This window comes from Ursus maritimus, unplaced genomic scaffold (genome assembly GCF_017311325.1).
Source record: "Ursus maritimus isolate PB19 unplaced genomic scaffold, ASM1731132v1 scaffold_7, whole genome shotgun sequence".
Classification (NCBI taxonomy): Eukaryota; Metazoa; Chordata; class Mammalia; order Carnivora; family Ursidae; genus Ursus; species Ursus maritimus.
In genome coordinates, this window is record NW_024426885.1 from 54,478,828 (window position 1) to 54,500,361 (window position 21,534).

At 55.2% G+C, this 21,534-nt stretch overlaps 1 protein-coding gene across 2 annotated transcripts in view; it reads right to left on the reverse strand.

Annotated features, from left to right (window-relative positions):
* Positions 1-10,647: 10,647 nt before the first annotated feature.
* Positions 10,648-21,534, reverse strand: part of ADAMTS14 (ADAM metallopeptidase with thrombospondin type 1 motif 14) — a 73,741-nt gene continuing 62,854 nt past the window's right edge. For both annotated transcript variants that reach the window (XM_040624772.1, XM_040624771.1), the window contains exons 17-22: positions 21,103-21,271; positions 20,492-20,624; positions 18,584-18,791; positions 15,128-15,257; positions 14,894-15,004; positions 10,648-12,768 (exon numbers count right to left, since the gene is read on the reverse strand). In XM_040624772.1, coding sequence (XP_040480706.1) covers positions 12,275-12,768; positions 14,894-15,004; positions 15,128-15,257; positions 18,584-18,791; positions 20,492-20,624; positions 21,103-21,271 — 1,245 coding nt within the window. In that variant the 3' untranslated portion in view covers positions 10,648-12,274. The remainder of the gene's footprint in view (positions 12,769-14,893; positions 15,005-15,127; positions 15,258-18,583; positions 18,792-20,491; positions 20,625-21,102; positions 21,272-21,534) is intronic.

A 21,534-nucleotide genomic window follows, 5' to 3' on the forward strand; every position in this document is an offset into this window, starting at 1 on the left:
TCCCCCATCTACCCAGCCCCTCTTCTTTCTTGGTGGCTTTTCTCCACTCAGCACATGACTCCTTCTAACCATTCATCAGTGTGTCACGGTTGGAAAGGCCCAGAGAGGGCCTGTGATTTGCCCAAGGTCACACAGTGGGCTCAATATCAGTTTTCTGGATAATTGACATGTGACTCCCCCCCACCCCGAATTTCTTGGCCAGTTTGTTACCTTTCTAGGGCTGCCATCACCAAGTCTCACATGCGGGGTGACTTCAACCACAGAAATTTATTGTCTCCCCATTCTGGAGACCAGAGTCTGAGAGCAAGGTGTCGGTGGGGTAGGTTTCTGCTGAGGGCTGTGTGAGAGTCTGTTCCAGGCGCTCCCCTAGCTTTTGGCGGTTTGATGGCAATCGCTGGCATTCCTTGGCTTATCTGATCTCCTTCACGTTCACATGGCCTCTCCCCCTACGTGTGTCTCTGTATCCAAATTTCCTCTTTTTATAAGGACCCCAGTCACAAGGATTAGGGGTCCACCCTACTCTGGTATGACCTCACGTTACCTAATTACATCTACAACAATGCTATTTCCACATAAGGGCACCTTCTGGGCTGCTGGGGTTAGGTATGCAACCTGTGATCGGGGAGGTGGGCACAATTCAACCCATAACGCCTGTGTGTTGTCTTCCAGGCCCAGCGGGCCCTTGCTGTTGATTCATGGCCAGCAGCGTCCCGCGCTGGGCAAACACACACTGCTTAGTGCCTGAATTTTAACTGTCAGAGCGCCGCTGGGCTCCTGCCTGGGCCATCTGCTCCCACCCTGACGGCTCTCTCTCTGGTGGCCTTCCTTCCAGCCTCCTTCCAGCCTCCTAATAAGACACCCTAGTAAGCTGAGAACCCCCGCACCTGCCTGCCCAGCCCTGTCCTAGCCCTGAGCTCCTGCCTCCTGCTGTCTCTGCTCCAGGGCTGCCAGCGGCTCACACCTCGTGTGTCTGCCTGCTCTTCCAGCACATCGCCTCACTCATCTAAAGGCTCAGAACCTGGGGGTTACGCTTGACCCCACAGCCAGTCCACCTCCAACTTCTGACTCTCGCTTCCCTCCAGCTCCGCTACAGGTGACCTGATCCGGGCCACCACCATCTCTGGGCTGATGGCAGCGTCCTTGCTCCTGTCTTCCTCCCCGTTCCCTGCAAAACAGACTTTAAAAGGTAAACCATATCCCATCATTCTTTTTTGCCCAACACTCTGCCCCAGCCACGAGCCTAACTGTTGCCATCAACCCATTTCTTTGTGACGGCCTCCCCTGGTTCTCTCCCCAGGGACACATGCATCTCCGTGCAGGTCGGGGAGCCACAGAGCACCTGTTCATGCTGTTCCCATGCTCGCGGTGATGCTCTTCCAACACTTGCCTGCTGCTCCTTCTTATCCTCAGCTCTCAGCACGGTCACTGCTCCCTCCAAGAGACCCCCTCTCCCATCGTACCCAACGACAGCTGACCCCTTTCTTCTCTACCGTGTAGCCCTGGGTACTTCCTCCTAGCACTTCCACAATCTGTAAGGACCTTCCGGACTTCATTCCTGCTCGTCATCTGCCTTCCCCATCAAACTACAAGCTCCATGTGGGGAAGGACCACATCTGTCTTGCCCACCTCTGTGCGGCCCCGGTGCACACAGTAGGTACTCAGTAAATATTCGCTGATTGAATGACCGAGTAATGAAGACCAGGTCCCTGCCCTCGGGGAGCCCCAGCTCAGGAGAGGGGATACTCAGGCGAAACTCACAAGACAGTGAGGGAAGTGAACGCGGGGCCCCTAAAGCAGCTCTGCATGCACATGGGAGGGGGGCGCCACGCACTCACCTGCGCTTCCCAGGGGAGGCGACACCTGGGCCCAGTCCCGGAAGAAGAGTAAGGAAAAGGCGGAGGAACTGCATGAGTCGAGGCCTGCAAGGGGGACCACCCGAGCCCCCCGCTGCGGTGGGGCTGCAGGGCAGCGATGAACATACCTCCACCTTGGCCCCGAAGTGTCTGCTCAGGTGGCCGTGAGCCACAGAAACAAAAACAAAACCCAGGCCACGGAAGGAGGGATTCCAAGCCCAGTGCCCGAGCTCAGGCCTGTCCCCACTTGGGGGGTGAGGTTTCTGGATTTCTATCAGCCTCCTCTCAGCAAGTGTTTGGCCAAGGCGGGGTATGCGGCCCTGATGATCCGGATAACGGTTCCCACGTGAGTGAGCAGGAGCCCGAAAATGAGCGAGGCCCCCCTTCAGGGCTGCCTCAGAAATGGATTTCCAGTTCTCCGTGGAGGCCCTACACAGGAGCGCTGAGCTGACAGTCCAGCTGGGTGTGGAGGCCACCCACTGTCTTGGCCGTGGCCGTGGCCGTGGCAGTGTCGGCCGGCGCCGTGCACCAGGGTCTGCAGCTGCAGGAGGGGGAGACGCCCTTCAGGGAAGAGGGGGAACCCCAGGGCCCTTTGGTCCCTACCAGGGTCTGATGGAAACTCTCCCAGAATCGTCCACTCTGTGCTCCACGTGTCTGCCCACAATTCCATAAGCGTTTGCTGTGCGCTTGCTGAGCACCCGGCTCTGAGCGGTCAGCCCCTGCTCTCAGGGCTTGTCGCGTTAGCGCTGGAGACCGATACGTCACACCCGGGACCGAGGCCCTGGGCTCGGCGGGAGCACAAAAAGGGACGGCTGACACAGCTGTGATGGGGGCAGACTGATGGGGGCTTGGCTAGTTAGCAACGAGACCAGGCTTCAGGCAAGGGTACCCTTTCTGCCATCACTTTGGCCCACAGTACCTTCTACCTTCGTTCGCAAGGAGCTCTGGGATGGAAACACATTGAACAGAACTTGTTGCCCTGTGGAGCTGGTGCTGGGCTCGGAAAGAAAAGCACAGGTCCCAGCCTGTAGCTGCCCGGGCTCCAGTGGTGGGGAGAGAGGGAAAGGCACGCAGGCCAGGCTGGCCTCCTGGGCGCTCAGGAAGGGCCTCAAAGGCTTCATGGAGAAAGAAGCCTGGGAAATGCTAACTGTTCCCAGTCCTGCAAAGCCTGAGGTCATTCAGAGCCCCTCTCAGCTCTATGGCGAGGGTGAGGGGGGGAACTGAGGCTCAGAGAAGGGGCTCCAGCAAATACGTTGTGGGCTGGGATTTGGTCCCCTCGGCGGCTCCTAAGACCACGCTCTCCCCGCCAACAGCACGGCCCCTCTGAAGGGATGGCACTGTGCAGGTTGGGGCTGGGGCGGGCAGAGCCTGGCTGGCTCTCCTGGGCTCCTCCTGGAAACAGCCAGAGGACAGACCAGGAGCCAAAGGAAAGGTGGGCCAAACCAGAATCATTTCTGATGAGACAATCAGGTGTGGGGGGTAGGGAGCGTGCTGGAGGCCGACACTGACTAGGAAATCAGGTAGGCGTTGTGAGGGACTGGTAGACCAAGACAGGGAGGGAGGCAGAGGTCTTGGGGAAGTGGGGCCTCTCTTGGCGAGCATGGGGCGGGGTGGGGGGAACTTTCTGCAGCTCAGCTTCTCTCTACCCACCGGGGCAGGATGCCGGCCCTCCCGCCGGCTCAGCCACCTTCTCCCTCGCTCTCCTTCACAGGGAGGTCTCCACTGGTCCCCGACATCGCCCTGGCAGTGCTCCCCCATGCGTCCAGGGCACAGGGCCTGTCTTCAAGGCCGCCAGCTCTTCCCCCAGCACCAGGCCAACCTGGATGCGTGCCACCCCATGCAGACTGAGGTCCTGCCTCCCACGGGACTTCTGACAGGTTGGACCCTCACCACCGAGTTCCCAGAGTCATGGAAAGATCTATGAACCGGGAGACGGAACCCTGGATCCTGGCCTGCACCTTGCCACCACCAGATTTGGCTTGGGAATTATCATTTGTTCTCTCTGGGCCTCAGTTTCCCTACTTGCACAAGGAGATCAGACGTGTCTACACATTCTCCTGCTGCTAATCTTGTATGAACTGAAGGCGTCAAGTGGCCTCTTACTGATACAGCCAGTGACAGGCTCCTGCAAGGAAGACACTACCCTCCCGGACTGAAACCAGCTCCAAGACCCAGTGGGCATCCCGCCTCCCAGGCTTCCAGCTGCCTCTGCCTTTCCAGGGCCCGGCCCCCAGGGAGAACCTCGTGAGGGGACGTGAGCCCTGTGGGGCCTTGAAGGAGGCAGAGGACCCATCATCTCTGTGCATTGCTGTTCGTCTATCCTGCAAATACCGCATTTATTGAGAGTAAGAGCACCAGAAGGGGCGCGCGGTCTGGGGGGCAGACAGGCCTCCTTCAGCGACCAGAAAGTCCCAAGTGCGCCAAGTGCTCTGATGGAGGCTGGAGGAAGGCGGCCGAAGGAAGCCAGCAGGGCCTCGGCAGCCACAGGAAGCACTTGGTCTTCTCCCCAAAGATGCTGGAAGCCACCGAATCACTTTGGGCCAGGCCCGCATGAGGCAGAACCGAATGAGCCCCAAGCCAGACTCCCCAACCCCCGCAAGGTCTCTTCGGCGTTACGCCTCATCGTCCTATTTTCAGGAACAATAATAGTCCCTCAGCCGCTAAGCACATTCATAGACGCGGTTTCCTTTGCTCCAAATCAACCTTGTGAGCAGCTCCATGCCCCCGTCTTACAAATGAGGGAGCTGCGGCGGGCGGGCGGTGAGCGGCCGGGCAGGCTGCGCCTGGGCCCAGAGCTGGGCCGAGCGGGACCTCCCGTCTCTTCGCACACGTCTCCGGCCGAGCCTCATGAGAAGGTGCCTTCCTGCCTCGGCCTCTCTGGGGAGGATGAGGCAGGGCCAGCCCTGGGCAGTCACGCACCCCCCCCCCCACCCAGGGAGGCCTGGCAGCAGGAACAGGCCCTTCTCCTAGGCCAGGAAGGTTAGTCTGCGCACCTCCGGCTGCACTTACAGGTCCCGTCTTGCGTCATGGCAGCCAGGGCCGGGGAAGCAGGGCGTCCCGGGGACCCTGCTGCCGCCTTTGCGGGGGCAAGGGGCAGCGAGAGAAAACTAGAAATACAAAAAGAACTTCTGGCAGTGGACAGCCTTGGTAGGCAGTCAAGTATGTTAAAAATTATAAGGCATAATTATTACTTATAAAGCACTCCTGTGCCAGACACTACACTCGGCACCTTACAAATGATCAGCCATCCGATAGGTAAGAATCATGCCCATTTTACAGATGAGAGCGTCTAAGTCTCAGAGACGTAAATTGACTTTCCCACATCCATCCAGGTAGTAAGTGGTGATGCAGGGAGTCAAAGGAGTCCCTGTCCAACTGGGGGAGGGGAGATGTTTTCCACCAGGGACGCAGTGCACTGTGTTCTCAGAGATCCGGGGTGGACAGAGTGTCCCCCACTGCCTTGGTTATGTGATTCAAACATTTTTTAAAGAATTTATTTATTTTGAGAGACAGAAAAAGAGAGAGAGAGAGGCATGCAAGCAGGGGGAGGAGCAGAGGAGGAGGGAGAGGAAGGGGGAAAGAATCTCAAGCAGACTCTACGACCTAAGCCAAAACCAAGAGTCAGATGCTTAACCAACCGAGTCACCCAGGTGCCTCAATTTAATTTTTTTTAACGGAGATAATGTTTTGCACACAAGAAAATTCATTTAAAAATGAATGACAAATGTCTGCAACCCCCAACAAGAGAGAGCATCTCCATCATTCCACAAAGTTCCCTTGTGCCCACTCCCAGCCAACCCTCTCTCCCAGCCCCGGCCCTGGCCACTAGGGATCTACTTTCTGTCCTGACAGTCGTATGTTCCAGAATATCATAGGAGTGGAATTGCTGCGTGCATAGTCTTTGGGGCCTGGCTTTTTTCCCGAAGCACAGTGCTTTCTAGATCCAGCCGAGTGGACGCATGCATGTGCATATGAATGGCTTTTGCTGTAGGGGAGAATTCTGTTGTACGGATATGGCACAGTTTATCTATCTGGTCACTGTTTGGTATACATGATACATCTGGGTTGTTTCCAGTGGGAGGTGATTTCAAATAAAGTTGCTGTGGACATTTGCACACGCGTCATTTTGGAGGCAGATGTTTTCATTTCCCTCGTGTGGATACATGGGGGACGCATTCTAGGTTGAGGGTGAGTGTGTGTTTGACACTATAAAAATCTGTCAAACTGTTTTCCGAAGTGGCTGTACCACTTTGCATTCCCGCCCACAAGTACGAGTTCCGGTGGCCCAATGACGTCCCCACACTGGATGTGATCCCTCTTTGTAACGGTCGCAGTAGGTGTGAGGTGGTATCTCTCTGCGGTTTGAACTTGAATTTCACTAATGACTCATGACGTGGGGCACCCTCTTCATGTGCTTACCCGTCATCGTACGTCTCCTCTTGCAACGTGTCCGAGTCCTTTGTCTCTTTTTTATTGGGTTGTCAGAGAGTTCCTCACGTATTTTGGATGCAGGTTCAACTTCAGATATACGTGCGGAAAGACTTTTCTCGTGTTTTGTCTTTCTTGCTACTGCCTTTTGAGGAATGCAGGCTCTTCATTCTGACCTAGTCCAATGTCCATCCTTTCTTTTGTGGCGAGTGCCTTCCTTGTTATCTTTGTGACCCAAGTCACAACGGTATTTTTTTGTGTTTCCTTCTAGAAGTGTTATAGTTTCAGTTCCTACCTTTAAGTGGATTGTCCGTTTGGACTGAGCCCATCTCTGGAGAGGATATGAGAGCTGAGGTTTATTTTGCTTATCTGTATCTTCTGATTTTCCCGGATCATTTCTCGAAAAGACTCTCCTATCCTAATTGAATTATCTCGGCACCACGGTTGCGTGGGTGTATTTCTGGAAGCCCTGTTCTGTTCCTCTGTTCTGTATGTCGATTCTTACACCAAACCATACCGACCTGATGGCTGCCGCTTCACCGGAAGCCTGAAATCAGTAGTGTAAGTTCGACCGCTTGGCGTTTTTCCAGAATTGTGTTGGCTATTCTAGACCCTCTGTGTTTCCATAAAAGCTTCATAATGCCCTTGTCAAATTCTAAAACAAACAAGCAAAAAACAGTCGGCTGGAATTTTGATTGAAATACCATTAAATCTGTAGATCACCATGGGGAGGAAGGAAATCTCCCCAACACTGAGTCTTGGGTTTCATGAACAGTCTACTGTTAGATATTCTCACGGTTTTCTGTGGAGAGCTATTTTTAAAAAAATTTTTTTAATAATAATTTTTTATTATGTTATGTTAATCACCATACAGTACATCCCTGGTTTCTGATGTAAAGTTCCATGATTCATTACTTGCGTATAACACCCAGTGCTCCATGCAATACGTGCCCTCCTTACTACCCATCACCAGCCTATCCCATTCCCCCACCCCCCTCCCCTCTGAAGCCCTCAGTTTGTTTCTCAGAGTCCATAGTCTCTCATGCTTCATTCCCCCTTCTGATTACCCCCCTTTCTTTATTCCTTTCTTCCCCTACCGATCATCCTAGTTCTTATGTTCCATAGATGAGAGAAATCATATGATAATTGTCTTTCTCTGCTTGACTTATTTCACTTAGCATTATCTCCTCCAGTGCCGTCCATGTTGCAGCAAATGTTGAGAACTCGTTCTTTCTGATAGCTGAGTAATATTCCATTGTATATATGGACCACAACTTCTTAATCCAGTCATCTGTTGAAGGGCATCTCGGCTCCTTCCACGATTTAGCTATTGTGGACAATGCTGCTATGAACATTGGGGTGCATATGGCCCTTCTCTTCACTACGTCTGTATCTTTGGGGTAAACACCCAGTAATGCAATGGCTGGATCATAGGGTAGCTCAATTTTTAACTTTTTAGGGGACCTCCACACTGTTTTCCAAAGTGCCTGTACCAACTTGCATTCCCACCAACTATGTAGGAGGAATCCCCTTTCTCCACATCCTCTCCAGCAATTGTTGTTTCTTGCCTTGTCAATTTTTGCCATTCTAACTGGTGTAAGGTGGTATCTCAAGGTGGTTTTGATTTGAATTTCCCTGATGGCTAATGATTTTGAACATTTTTTCATGTGTCTGTTAGCCATTTGTATGTCTTCATTGGAAAAGTGTCTGTTCATATCTTCTGCCCATTTTTTGATTTGATTATTTGTTTCCTGTGTATTGAGTTTGAGAACTTCTTTGTAGATCTTGGAAACTAATCTTTTATCTGTAGTGTCATTTGCAAATATCTTCTCCCATTCCATGGGCTGTTTCCTTGGCTGTGCAGTAGCTTTTTATATTGATGAAGTCCCACAAATTCATTTTTTCTTTTGCTCCTCTTGCCTTTGGAGATGGGTCATGAAAAGCTATTTTAATGTGTATTGCCTCCTTCATTTGCGTTCTCCAACTTGGCTGGAGCCCTAGATCTTTCTCCTCTGCAGTCAGCAGAAGCCTGCGGACAAGAGCTGATAAGGAGGTATAGACACCCCCTTGTGCACTGAACTTTACAAATTTGTTAAAATTTCACTTGTTGTTTTCTTACCTGCCCCTCTGTTGACCACTTCCTTCCATGCTCTGCCTCAGTAGAACAGAACACACACCCTCTCTGCTGACAGGGGCTTGTCATTCTGTGGGATTTGCTTCACCTGCCTGCCTTGCAACCTCACCCCTCTGATAAGCTAAAAAAGTACCACTTCATAGGGGCTCCTGGGTGGCTCAGTCGGTTAAACATCTTACTCTTTGTTTCGGCTCAAGTCATAATCTCAGCGTCATCTCAGGTCATAATCTCAGGGTCATGAGATCTAACCCCCTGTTGAGCCAGGCACTCAGCATGGAATCTGTTAGAGTTTCTCTGTCCCTCTCCCTATGCTCCTCCCCCCTCTAAAATAAATAAAATCTTTTTTAAAAATGTGTGGTTTGAAGTGTGTGGCTTGGGCTGCCCAGGCCCCAGCCAACAGCCCCTACATGGGTGGAAGGGCCATAGGGAGACTGGAGAAGGGGCAGGACTCCTCAGGTGGCAGTCTGGGGGCTTTTTCAGGAGCCCGGACTCTGACTCTGGCCCACTCCTGTGGCACAGCCAACAGCTCTTGGGTCCCCCATGCAGAGTGGGTCCCCTAAGCTCCATTGCAGGGATTCGCCAGGGATGATGCCACCGCTGGGAGACACCCTCCCCATCGTCCCTTGCATTTCCTGGTCAGATTGCTTCTGGTGTCTTCGCAGGGAGGCAGTGCTAATGCTTTCACTGCCGTTTTCCAGAGGAGCAAAGGGGTCATGTCCCCCAGACTCTTAGGATCCGAAGGCTTTCACCCCACACTAGACTCTGCGGGGCCCTAAAGGTCAATGGAGGTTCCTCAGGGCTGGTTTCCGGGTCCCTCTTCCCGGACTTGAGCACCGCAGGCCTGCTTGGAGATGGTACTTCTGCCTGAGATGGCTGAATACGGGTTCCCAATGGTGTTCAAATCACCGATTCAGCCCCATGGCGCCACTCCTTGTCCTGGTGATGGCGACTAGAGGAAGGATTCCCACCGCAGTCCAGGCTCTGTGCGGCCACCGGCGCGCAATGCCCACCATGGCACACGATGGGGGCGCCTCGGCATGCATGCCCAGGTGTGATCCCTGCCCACTGTCAGAGCCGGGGTGCTGGGGCTCTCAGAGGGCCCCACTCTGCCCCCCAGGCCAAGGGCACATGCCCACCCAGGCTCCAGGATCCCGCTCTTTGCAGGCCACGCTCTGGGTGCCTCGGCCCAGAGAATTCCCTGCCTGAACAGTCATGAGAGCACCTGTCGGGCCTGTGCTGTCCTCTCCCGAGGCTGGCCCCCCTAAGGAGTGACAGGTCACTGTGTGTGAACCCCTAGGCTCTGGCGGTAGTTTAGAACAGGCGGTTCCCTGGGGGAGGCTGTTTGCAGACGGATGGAAATGGAGTTTGGACTTGCGGGCTAGACTGTCCACACACAGGCATGTGAGGGCCTGGAGGGGGTCTCTGTGCCTGTCCTGAACCCCACAACTGGCAGGGAAGCACCTGGGGTATATTCATTAAAAGACCATGGTGGTGCGGGCGCCTGGGTGGCTTAGTCGGTTAAGTGTCCGACTCTTGATTTTGGCTCAGGTCACAATCTCAGGGTCATGAGATCGAGCCCCACTTTGAGTTCCACGCTGCCCGTGGAGCCAGCTTAAGATTCTCTCTCTCCTTCCGCCCCTCCCCCACCTCTCTCGCTCTTAAAAAAAATTGTGGTGGTGGATTAGCGACGTGTGACACAAGGTATGAGGCACGGATGTGTGGTTTCAAGTTCTACGTGCTCTGTGTCAGCCTTCCCCGCTCACCCAGAAGTGTCACGTTCCAACCCCGTCCTGTCTGGCACTCTCGTTCTGCCTGGACTTTTCTGGGGAAAGAGCGCTCACCCCCCGCTACAGAAGCCACCCTTTGCATGTTTGAACAGTTCTGCTAATTAGAACATTCTTCCCCAAGCACACCCCAAAACCACCTCCCAGGCACGTCTACCCTTTGGATCAGATTCCGATGGCGACCCGCCCAAGGTCACAGAGCTCCTCGATGGTGGAATCCCCAGGCCCGTGGCACTGTTCTTGCCTCTCCACCCTGAGCTGGTGCTCAGAGGAACCCCAGAATGAGTGAGGCCAAGACAGGGAGCCCGAGGGTCTATGGCCCTGCCCCCACCCCCCATCCATCCCCTACCCCTAATCATCTTGCCCAGCAGAGCACATAAGAAAGTTGCTTCACTGGCCTTTTTCTCTAAAACAGAGAGAACAAGAAAAACACAACACAACATTTTTGGGTCCAAAACACAACACCAAGGACAATGTTAATAAATACATAAAAATGTAAAGATCTGGATCTCAGAGGCACAAGAACGTATATCCCTGACACAGGCAGGCTGGGTCTCACAGGAATGAGTCAGTGTGTGCCCCAGCGTCCCAGGGAGGGGGCGGCAGCGGGTGGAGAGGACATGTGGGGAGCCCCTGCAGGGCCTCTATTCTCCAGGGGTTGCAGACAGGGACCCACTCACTGTTCCTAGTCCTCTAGCCTGGCTCAGAACAGCCCCCCACCCCCCGGCCGCCCCAGGGAAGGAGGACTGGTAAGCCCCTCTGGCACCTGCTGCGGAGTCCGGGGGACCCTCTGCACCACTGGGAGTAAGGCCCCTGGGGAGAATTGCTGGGGACCCGGCAGCTTCCTGAGAGCCAGAGGGTCTAGAGAAGTTACCTGCCTTTGGAGGTAACACAGAAGTTACCTGCCTTTGGAGGTAACACAGAAGTTACCTGCTTTTGGAGGTAACACAGAGGCCAGGTGAGGCCCCACAGCCCTGTGGGTCCTGTCTCCTCCCTACCCCAGCAGGGGCAGAGGCCTGTATCCTGCCCTGGGGCACTGGGCGGGGCGGGGGCGGGGGAGGGGAGGGGACTCTGGAGCTCAGCCTGGGGACCTGAGCACACCCCCTCGCCGGAGCACCACAAATCTCTGGCCCAGCCCGAGCCAGGCTGGAAAAGACCCCTGACCCCAGCAGGAGACCAAGGATTGATGGGGCACAACCTGAGAACTGTTTCTGTGTCCCACAGAGTCACCCTCCAGGTCAGCCTCCCTTCATGCCCCAGCGCGAGGACCAAAGTTGACATTCCCGGTTCAGCCAGCGGTCTAGCACCAGTTGCGAACCCCCTGCATGAGGAGGACTCCCATTCCAGAGTGTCCGAAGCCCACTTCTCTGGGGTGGGCTGGGTGAGGCTGGGAAGCACCAGAAGTAACAGGAAATGCCATGAGCAAGGGCAGAGGCGGCCACCGACACTGCCTTCCAGCCGGCAAAGGCGAGCTGGACTCTGCCTCTCGGCCTTGGCTGGAGTGTGCGGGCTCCTGCTGGGAAGACTGGGCCTGAGCCGAGCGTGCCTCCCCACCTACCCCTCCGAGCCCTGCAGCCAGAGCTTGTGACCGCATGCCCCCCCATGCCCCCTTCAGCCCCTGAGAGTCCTCCCCGCCTTCCCTGTCCCACTTCGCATCTCTGGGCAGACGGGCCAGACACGCAGGGCCTCCACAGTGGTCCCCACACGTCTGGCAAAGGCGGGCGGCTGGAAGGATCCGGTGTGGGGCCCCAGGGCGTGGCCGTGAGGAGGAGGGGCTGGCCGGCCCTCAGTCCCACCAGGAGGCAGACAGGAGCCCCCCCGAGAGCTTCGAGAGCTTCAAGGGCGTCACCCCGGCTCCCGGCTGAGGTATCTCCGGTGCGGGGCGTCCCTGATCTCCTTCCTCAGGCACCCGCTTGCAGGGGTGAAGTGTCACAGCCCCAAACCAGAACAACAAGAAGGCAAATAATTTAAAAGGAAGTCTGTGTTCGCCCTGCCCCGCTGTGCGTCCTCCGAGCCGGGGGTCTCTGAGGCGGCACACAGTGTAAACTTGACCGGCGGGAGAGGCCAGCCGGGGCTCAGGTGACCAGGGAGGTGGTGGGGAGGCCGGTGCCTGGGGGCTTCGGGTCTTCCCTGAGCTGCCCTTTATCCTGGGAGATGGGCACAGGTGCCCCGGTCCAGCCCCAAGGCAGTCCCCGGGGGGTGCTGGGGGAAGTGCCCCAGGATGCTCGAGGGCTCAGATTCTGGGGAGGGGAGTGGTGCTGGGTCACCGGGGAGCTGGTGCCCAGAGGTCTCGGGAGCTGTGTGGGCTGGCCATGCCGACTGTCCTCTGATCCTGTTGGCCCCACAGTGGCCTCCACGGCATCCAAAGGGGCCTCAGATCCCGGCAGAGGGCTCCCGGGAGTGGAGAAGGGTGGTGGTGAGGCCAGGCCCGCGTCCGGGCCGGTGTCGGGGCCCAGGGTCTTCTTGGTACAGGACTCACAGCACAGCTGGTGATAGCCGGGGATGGAGCAGTAGCGATTGAGCGCTTCCATCTGGCAGAAGATGGACCGGTCCCCCACGCAGGGCTCCGCTGCACACACAGCACAAGGACCGATGCAGGAGGGTGCCCCCCTCCTACTCACCCCAGCTCCTGCCCTAGCTGGACTCGCCCTAAAGCTCTTTCCAGAGGGCGCCACGGGGCTGCCTGAGGGAGACTGGCCAGCGTGAGAACCTTATTTTATGGGAGAGGAACTAACCCTTCCCTAGAGCAGTGGTTCTCAAAGTGGGGTACCCACTCACGAAGCATCCACATCACCTGGAAGCTTGTCGGAAATGCCGATTCTCAGGCCCCATCCAGACCTACCGAATCAGAAATTCTGGGGGTGGGGCCCAGCTCCGGGTTTTAACAAAACCTTCACGGTGATTCCACGGCATGGAGAAAGTTGAGAAGCACAGCCCTACGTCACCTGTCGTCAGACTTGGCTGCAGAGTGGAATCACAAAGAGCCGCTGCCCTGCTCCCACGCCCGGGGAGACCGGACGGTCAGGGGGGCCTGGGCACCAGGTGCTTCTGACCCGCAGCAAAGCTTGGAGACCCTGCTCTCGAGGAAGCGGGAACCGTCACCCCCTCCCAATCAACCCAAAGGATCTCATTCCCTCGGGCCAGGGCCAGGCAGACGCCCGGGGAACCCACACGTGTGACGAGCACACAACACATCCTGCTACCCGTCGACACACGTTTGGAACACCTGCGCCAGTAAATCTGGAAGCAAGCAGATCTGGGCTCCGACTGAGACGCTACGACTTAAAACGTGTGAGCCCTTGGGCCAGGCATTTAAACTCTCCAACCCTCAGTTTTTTCCCCTATAAAATGGGGATAATGCTAGACATCTGCCACTGAATAATAACTTTATGATGATAAATACCATTTATAAAGTTCCTGGCACACAGGGATGTCCTCTATATTAGTTCCATTTGCTTTGGTTCAAATATCATCTAAAAATGTTTTTGTGTTTCTGTGATAATTCCAGGTAGGTCTCTCCAGACAACGTGAAGGAAAGAGCTTTGCTTTCTACTAATTTTTGCGGGGGGGGGGGAGGCTGCGGGGGTGGGATAGGGGCGGGGCTTGGGGGCTGTTTGGGGGGAACAGAAAAGAGATAGGGGGAAAAAATGGAAAGGCAGTGGCCCCTAGATGGCGCCAGAATTCCAGGACCAGGATCCCAAGGCCGCCCTTTGCTTAGGGCGGCACTTGTGCAGCCTGGCATGGGGGTGGAGCAGAGGCAAGGCCGGAGCCAGAAGATACTCTGAGGACATCTAGTGAGACCCCGTTTTTACAGATGAAGTCACTGAGCTCAGAGAGGTTTAGGGGTTTGCACAGCGTCACACAGCCAGTTGGTCCACCACTAGAAATTAGGGTCTATGATTTTTCTACTTGTCTTGTCAGACCCCGGTCCTTGAGAAGGTCAAGAACAAAAAGAGAGAAAAAATCTTGGAAGGAAGCACAGAACACAGGGCCTGGTTCATAGCAGGTGCTGTGTCAGTATTAACAGATGAGTCGATGGGTAGAGGGATGGTGGGTGGATGGGTAGATGGGCAGGTGGGTGGACGGATGGACAGGTAGATGGATGGGCGGGTGGATGGATGGAAAGATGGGCGGATGGACTAATGAGCTCCCGATCTTGAGGCAGACAGAAGGCACTACTACTATTTTTGTTGTTAGCTGACAACTAGACAGGAATGCACGCATTATCTCCTTTCATTCTTTCAACAGTCCTATGAAGGCAGTTCGGATCTCTAATCGCTTATCCCCAAACCTTGAAACCAGATATGATTCATAATTCAGAACCTCTGAAGTTAGAGAGGTAACATTCAGATTATAGAACATCCCGAGTAGGGAATGGGATGTCCCCTTGTAACTATGGCAATGTTTCCATAGCAAAAGAATACTGATCTCTTGGGTCAGGCCAGGTTCTGCTGCCATATGAGTTTGCACCAAATTTAGGGAAACACTGGCAGCTTTCAACATTTGGAAGTGCAGATAAGGGCCTGTGGACCAGTATGGGCAGCACCCCCAGCTCACAGCTAAGGAATCGAAGGCTTCAGGAGGCTAAGGTCACATGGACTGGAAGCGGGGCTGCCCCACCGCACGGCGCATGCTTGTGACATCGCGACCACAGGAAGGTCTGGGGCGGGGGTGGAGTCCCAAGATACACTTACTTGATGATATCTTGTTAATGGGATGGAGGGGCCCAGACTGTGGCACCCATTGTCCTTCTGGGGTCACAAGTTCCCGAATGTCAGCGCTCACCGTAGAGTTCTGGAGATTTCCTGTGAGCGGGAACAAGCAGCTCTAGGGTTTGGGATCTCTAGGGAGGGCAAGGATGCAAGCCGGGCTGGGTTTCAGACCTCGGCCAGAGGAGCCGGGCCTGCCCCCCACCCTACCCAGCTCACCTGCACAGGCGGGCAGCCTGCAGATCTGAACAGTGTCTGGCTTGTCCCCCTCACACTGCCCGAGACTGTTGGCGTTGGTCCGGCACACCACCTGTCGCTGCTGGATGCCCTCTCCGCAGGTGGCAGAGCACTGTGGTGGGAAGGCCAGGCCAGGTCCCAGCAGCCGGGGGAGGGGTGCAGGGGGGATGAGTGGAGAGACAAGAGGAAGGGGGTGGTGAGCTCCAGAGTCTCGCCAATGCCCAGGCCAGAAAGGTGCAGAGGAGGGCGCTGAGTTTCTACTTGACCCGAGGGACATGCCGAGACGGCTCTGAATAGCCTCGCCAGGACAGAACGCCAACGTCACTGCTGCTCACTGGCTGCTGAACAGCACCGCTTCGGCTCAGAACCCCCTGATGCATTTGTCACCTAATAGTCCACCCTGGCTCAGGAGGGGACCGCGGAGACCCCATTCCAGCCCTTCCGCCTGGACCCACCACGCCTGGTCTGTGCCCCGGGGCCTGAAATATTTTGGGTATTGTTCTGGCAAACCCCCTTGTTGCAATGCACCAGCCGGAGGGACCCGGGGCAGGCCCACTCACTCGATGCTATCTTAGTAATGGGATGGAGGGACCCGGATTGTGACACCCGCTAAGCTGAGCGAGCTGGGTGACAGGGTCTCCATGGACCCCTCTAGCTCGGACATTCAAAGGCTCTGTGACTCCATGTACTGAAACTCAGCTGGCAGAGGCAGGCTCCTAAGTGTCTTCTTCCCCAAGAGGGCAAGGCATGGGACACAGGGTGCGAGGGCCGCTGCACACCTCAGCCCCGGGCCTCACCTCCTCTGAGAGACGCGGGCTGGTGGCGGGGGCTCCCAAAAAGCAAGGCTGCCCAGTGTGACCGGGTCACAGGGCTTGATCGGCATTGTCTCCAGCCTCTCCTAGTGGGACCGGGAAGAACCCACAGACGGGCGCTTGTCTGCCAGGGCCCGAGGGAGACACGAGCACAAAGGGCCACACAGACATGGGACGAGATGGCTCATCCCCCCAGGATGAAGAATGACAATGACCCTTGAGTGCTCCCTCAGTCTCATGGCAGCAACTACCTTCCACCCTCCGTCCCCCTGCTGTCAGTTTTCTCAAAGCGGTCCTCTGCGGACCAGCCGTCTTTCTGTTTTATGTGAAAACAAATAAATCTCCATATATGTTAGGGAGAAGAAACTAAAGTCTGCGTAAGTTGTGTGGGGATTTGGGGTTATTTAAAAATACCCTTTATTATGTAATATTTCCAGCATACGGAAAAGTATGAGGAAGTTGGTCATGACAGCCTGTTCAAATACCACCACCAGCTTTCATAAATCAGCACTCGGGCACAGCTTCAAATGCTGTGTCGTGCCGTTTTAAACCTTAAGTGACCGTATCCCATTGGAAGTGATTTTTCTTCATACTTGGCGCTTTTTCTCACGCCTGTTTTTCTGAGGGTTCTCTATCTTGGTAAGTATATAGTTCAAGCTTATTTATTTTTCTCCATCTGTGTTATTTTATTTGCATGAACAGACCATGATTTTTGGGGTCCAGTCTCCTGCAGATGGGCATTTAGAGGATTTCCTGAAATTCTGCTTTTACAGTAAGTATGGTGGTGCTTATCTTTGCGACCAAATGAGATTTTAAAAAATTATGGTAAAACATAGATGTCCTAAGACGTACTATTTTAACCATTGGCATTAAGCACATTCTCACTGTGGTACGACCATCTCTACCTCCTCATCCAGAACTTTTTCCTTCCTCCTAGACTGAGACCCTTTCGCATTAAACAAGAACTCCCCCGGCCCCTCCCCCAGCCCCAGGCACCCACCCTCCTACTCTGCGTCTCTATGAATGTGACTGCTGTAGGTAAGGGAATCACACAGCATTCGACGTTTTGCATCTGGCCGGTTTCCCTAGCATAACACTTCAAGGTTTGCATCGAATGAATTTTTAAGAGAAAACTCAAGGCAGAAAATTTCCCTGTGGCCACTCTGAGGGTTTAGCCAGGAGCACTTGGACTGACCATTCCGTCTTACGGTCGGTCTTCCCTCCCCTACCCTGGCCTCCCAACAGCAAACTTTCTACAGAGCTGCTAAGTGATCTTTTACACCTGGAATCAGAGCCCTTTAATAGTTTCTCACTGCTTTTATAATCATATTTTTTTATTATATTATGTTAGTCACCATACAGTACATCCCCGGTTTCTGATGTAAGGCTCGATGATTCATTAATTGCGTATAACACCCAGTGCACCATGCAATACGTGCCCTCCTTACTACCCATCACCGGTCTATCCCATTCCCCCATCCCCTCCTCTCTGAAGCCCTCAGTTTATTTCTCAGAGTCCATAGTCTCTCATGTTTCATTCCCCCTTCTTATTACCCCCCCTTTCTTTATCCCTTTCTTCCCCTACCGATCTTCCTAGTTCTTATGTTCCATAGATGAGAGAAACCATATGATAATTGTCTTTTTCTGCTTGACTTATTTCTCTTAGCATTATCTCCTCCAGTGCCGTCCACGTTGCAGCAAATGTTGAGAACTCGTTCTAGTGAAGAGAAGGGCCATATGCACCCCAATGTTCATAGCAGCATTGTTCACAATAGCTAAATCGTGGAAGGAGCCGAGATGCCCTTCAACAGATGACTGGATTAAGAAGATGTGGTCCATATATACAATGGAATATTACTCAGCTATCAAAAAGAACGATTTCTCACTACTTTTAGAATACATTCTAATTCCTCACATAGCCCTATAGCATTGACCCCCGCCTGCCTCTCTGTCATCCTGTAGCCCCTGTCCCTTCCATTCAGCTCCGGTCTCACTGTCCTTTTGGTTTCTGGAACATGGCAAGGTTGTTCCTGCCTTTCTGTGGCTCATCCATTGGGTCTCAGCTCAAATGTCACCTCCTCAGGGAGGCCCTCCCAGATACATAACCCCCATTTACTCCTGCACAGCTCCAACTGCAAGCTGTAAATACACTTTTGTCATTGGCTTACTTTTCTCTTCTGTCTCTCTTACTGGACTGGAAGCTACACAAGGCCAAGAAACATGTCTAGTCGATGACGGCTTCCAGGCATTCCTAGTACAGTGTGCCTGGCACGTAGCTGGCACTCAGTAAATATTTCCTGACCGCAAGAAACCGCTTCAGTTCGCTCACCTGTGTCACGACGATTTGAGCCCATGCCTCCTAGCTCTGACCCAGTTCTAGGTCAAAGCAGATAGTGAATGAATAGGAAGGCCGAGCCCAGAAACATGGCCCCGCAGATGTAGGAGCTGTTGGACTTAGTTTTGAGAAAAGCAGATGGGATCAGATAAGATAGGGGGAGAGAAATTTAGTCAGAGACTCTCTGCCTGCAGGGAGCACGCAGTTCCTCACCCAGACCCACCTTTTCCCAGATTCCCCAGAGAAGGTGCCCCCTGGCCCAGCCCCTCCCGCCCTCTGAAAACAACTCACCTGGGACCAGGCTCCCATGCGCCACTGGGCTGGACAGGGCACGCGGAAGCAGGGCCGCCGGGCCTCGGGCCGGTCCCCAGGGCAGGCCTTGGCCGGCATGGCCTTGTGGGTACCATTGGAGAGGGGCAGCAGGCACTGCACCCCCCGGATCTGCACCCCCAGCTTCCCACAACTCCGGCTGCAGGCACCCCACTCCTCCGTCACCCACCTGGAGACAGAGAAGGCAAAAGGTGGAAGGGAGGTGGGACTAGGAGGACACTTCCTCTCGGGGTCCCTCCCACCCCCTGAATCACTGCGGGCAGGAGCTGGGGAGTGGGTTTGAGCTTCAGAGTGCTTGGAAGCCAAGACAACCACCCGCCGGGCTCTGCGGCTGACAGGCTGTGTGGCCTTAGGGAGGTCACTTACTCTCTCCTCTGTTTCCTCATCTGAAAAATGGGTATAATGCATCCTTAAATCTGGCACCCTGCATGTTCACAGGCAAGCTATTAACGCCCCTAAACTCAGTTACCCCATCTTTATATCAGGACCCTTTCAACACCTCATAAATATCGGAGTGTTTCCCGTGGGCAGGTGCTGTCCCAGGTGCTGAGCTACAGGAGTAAGCAAAACAGAGGACAGTCATAGCTTGTAGAGTTGAAGCCCCTCCCCTGGGCCTCCTGGGACAATTACAGGACTTGTACACGTAAAGTACTTGGCAGAGTGCATGCACACAGTAGGCATGTAATAAATGCAGGTACTATTATTACCACCACCAGCACTAAGCTGGTGGTCTCCAATGTCTTCTAGCCACAGAGCAGCTCCCAAGAGCCGAGAAGCAACCGCTGCTGGCTGAGTTAGACAAAGACCTAACGGAAGGGGGAGGGACAGTCTAACCCCAACCCCAATTCCCCTGTTTCCTGAGTCATCTTTTAGTGAATGAGGGCTCTTTCGGCCAACCCCATCCTTTAAAAGATAAAAACAAAAAGGCCCCAACTTCACTGGGCATTTTACAGATGAGAAGCCCAGTGGGGTGACCTGCCCAGGACCCCAGAGAGTTAGCCCGTGCTCTGTGACCACAGACGTTAGCGGGAAAGCGGCCTGCATACAGCATGAAGGGAAGTGCAGAGGGCTGAGGGCCGGAGTACCCCTGCTTGGCCAGGCACAGGGAGGCCATGGTGGGCACCACGCTGGTCACCGCCTCCCGCCCCGGCCCTGAGGCTCCTCCGGCCTGAGGGAGCAGAGCTGCTGTGAGTCGGCAAAGCCAAGTTGGACCGCTCGGACCCCCGAGGATTCCTGAGGAGGTTGGAGAAAGGACTCGGCTCTCTGCTGGGGGCCGAGGAGGTGCTGGGGTCATCTCTGTGACAGGCTCAAGGTCAGACATCAAATCTCAGACAAGTCATAGCTCTTCCTCTCTACAAAGCCCCCTCCAAATAACCCCAAGAATATGACCTTGTGCTCAAATGCGCCTGTCTCCTTAGGCCAGGGAACCCCATCAGGGGCTAGACTATGGCTGGGGGCTGGCGTCAGCATCCTGGCCTGTGGCCCGGAGCCTAGAAGCACTGAAATCCACTTCACCTCATGGTCCCTTCGGATCACTGAGGGGAGAGCTATGTCCCCAAAGTGGGCCTCGGTTTCCCCATCTGTTGAAGAATGCTAGAAGGGGCAGAACAAAGGAAGCATCGTCCTTCTGGGAGTGGAAGTTAACCCAGAAGCCCCACGGGGCACAGATGGGCCAGGAGGGCAGTGCTGGCTACGGGCAGAGTGCTGTGTGGGCTGCTCTGCTCAGGGAGTCCTAGGCGCAGGGGTGTGTGCCTCTAGGCTCTTGGCCAGAGGAAGCAGGCCCAGCAGCTCCTCCTCCCGGCCGAGAGAGGGTCAGCGACACCCCTGGCAATGGAATCAGGCTCTTAGTCCCTCCCCTAGGACACTCACGCGGGCTGGGCACACGGGTGCTGGTTGCAGCGCCGGCGGATGGGCTTGGGCCTCTTCCTGTGGTCACACAGGTGCCGCTGGACCATGTGGTGGTCGCGCTGGCGCCGGCAGCCGTATTTGGTAAACTGGATCCCTGTGGGAAGGGCAGGCTGACTTGGGCCTGGTCCCGCCAGGCCCCCGCTGCTCTGCCGGAGCCTTGGGATGGCGAACTCTGGAGAGCCTGGAGGGCCAATCCTACCTCCCCCTGTGCCTCTGCACCCCTCCTGCCCTGGTCACTTTCTGAAGCAGCCTTGATCTGCCCATCTCATGCATCGCTGGCTTAGTGCAGGTGGGGGAGGAGGGGACCTAGCAGGAGCGCTGCCTCTCTGCTTAGCTGGGGAGCCCTCAGGGGACACAGGACTGGCTGGACTTCTGCTCCAGCACTCCCAGCCCCATCCCCAAGGCCCTGCCCAGACAGGCTGTGACACCCGAGACATCTTTCGGGAGAAAGTGGGGCACAAGCTAGGGACACATCAAGGGGAGACCATGTTGGCCCCCAGCCACTCCTGCTCCTCCCCAAAAAGCCCTGGGCTGCCCCCACGAGGCTGTGAGATGGCTGGATGGGCCAGTACCTCCCCCACAGGCCTTGGTGCAGGGGGCCCAGCTCTTGAGCGCCCACTCGTAGGTGTCTGTCTCCTCCAGGAGCACGTTGTTGCTCCCGATGAGGGGCAGTAGGTCCTCATGGATGATGTACTTGTAGGCCAGGCTGCTGCGGGGGCCACCCTCAGCTGGGGGGAGCACCTGAGGGGAGACGGAGGAGGTGGCACAGGACTGGAGAGCAGAGAGGCAAGGCCAGTATGGGGGAGGGGCCAGGGAGGAGGAATCAAAGGGAAGGATGTGGGGACAGCACTGAGCGTGGCCTGGGAGACCATTCACACCAGCAGCCGTGCAGCAGACTCAGGCTACACACGCTGGGCACCAGCCCAAGCATAGCCTGTGTGCTCGTGGCTAATTTTCCCTCCCACAGACCTAAGTTCTAATGAGAGCAGGAACCATGTCGGTCA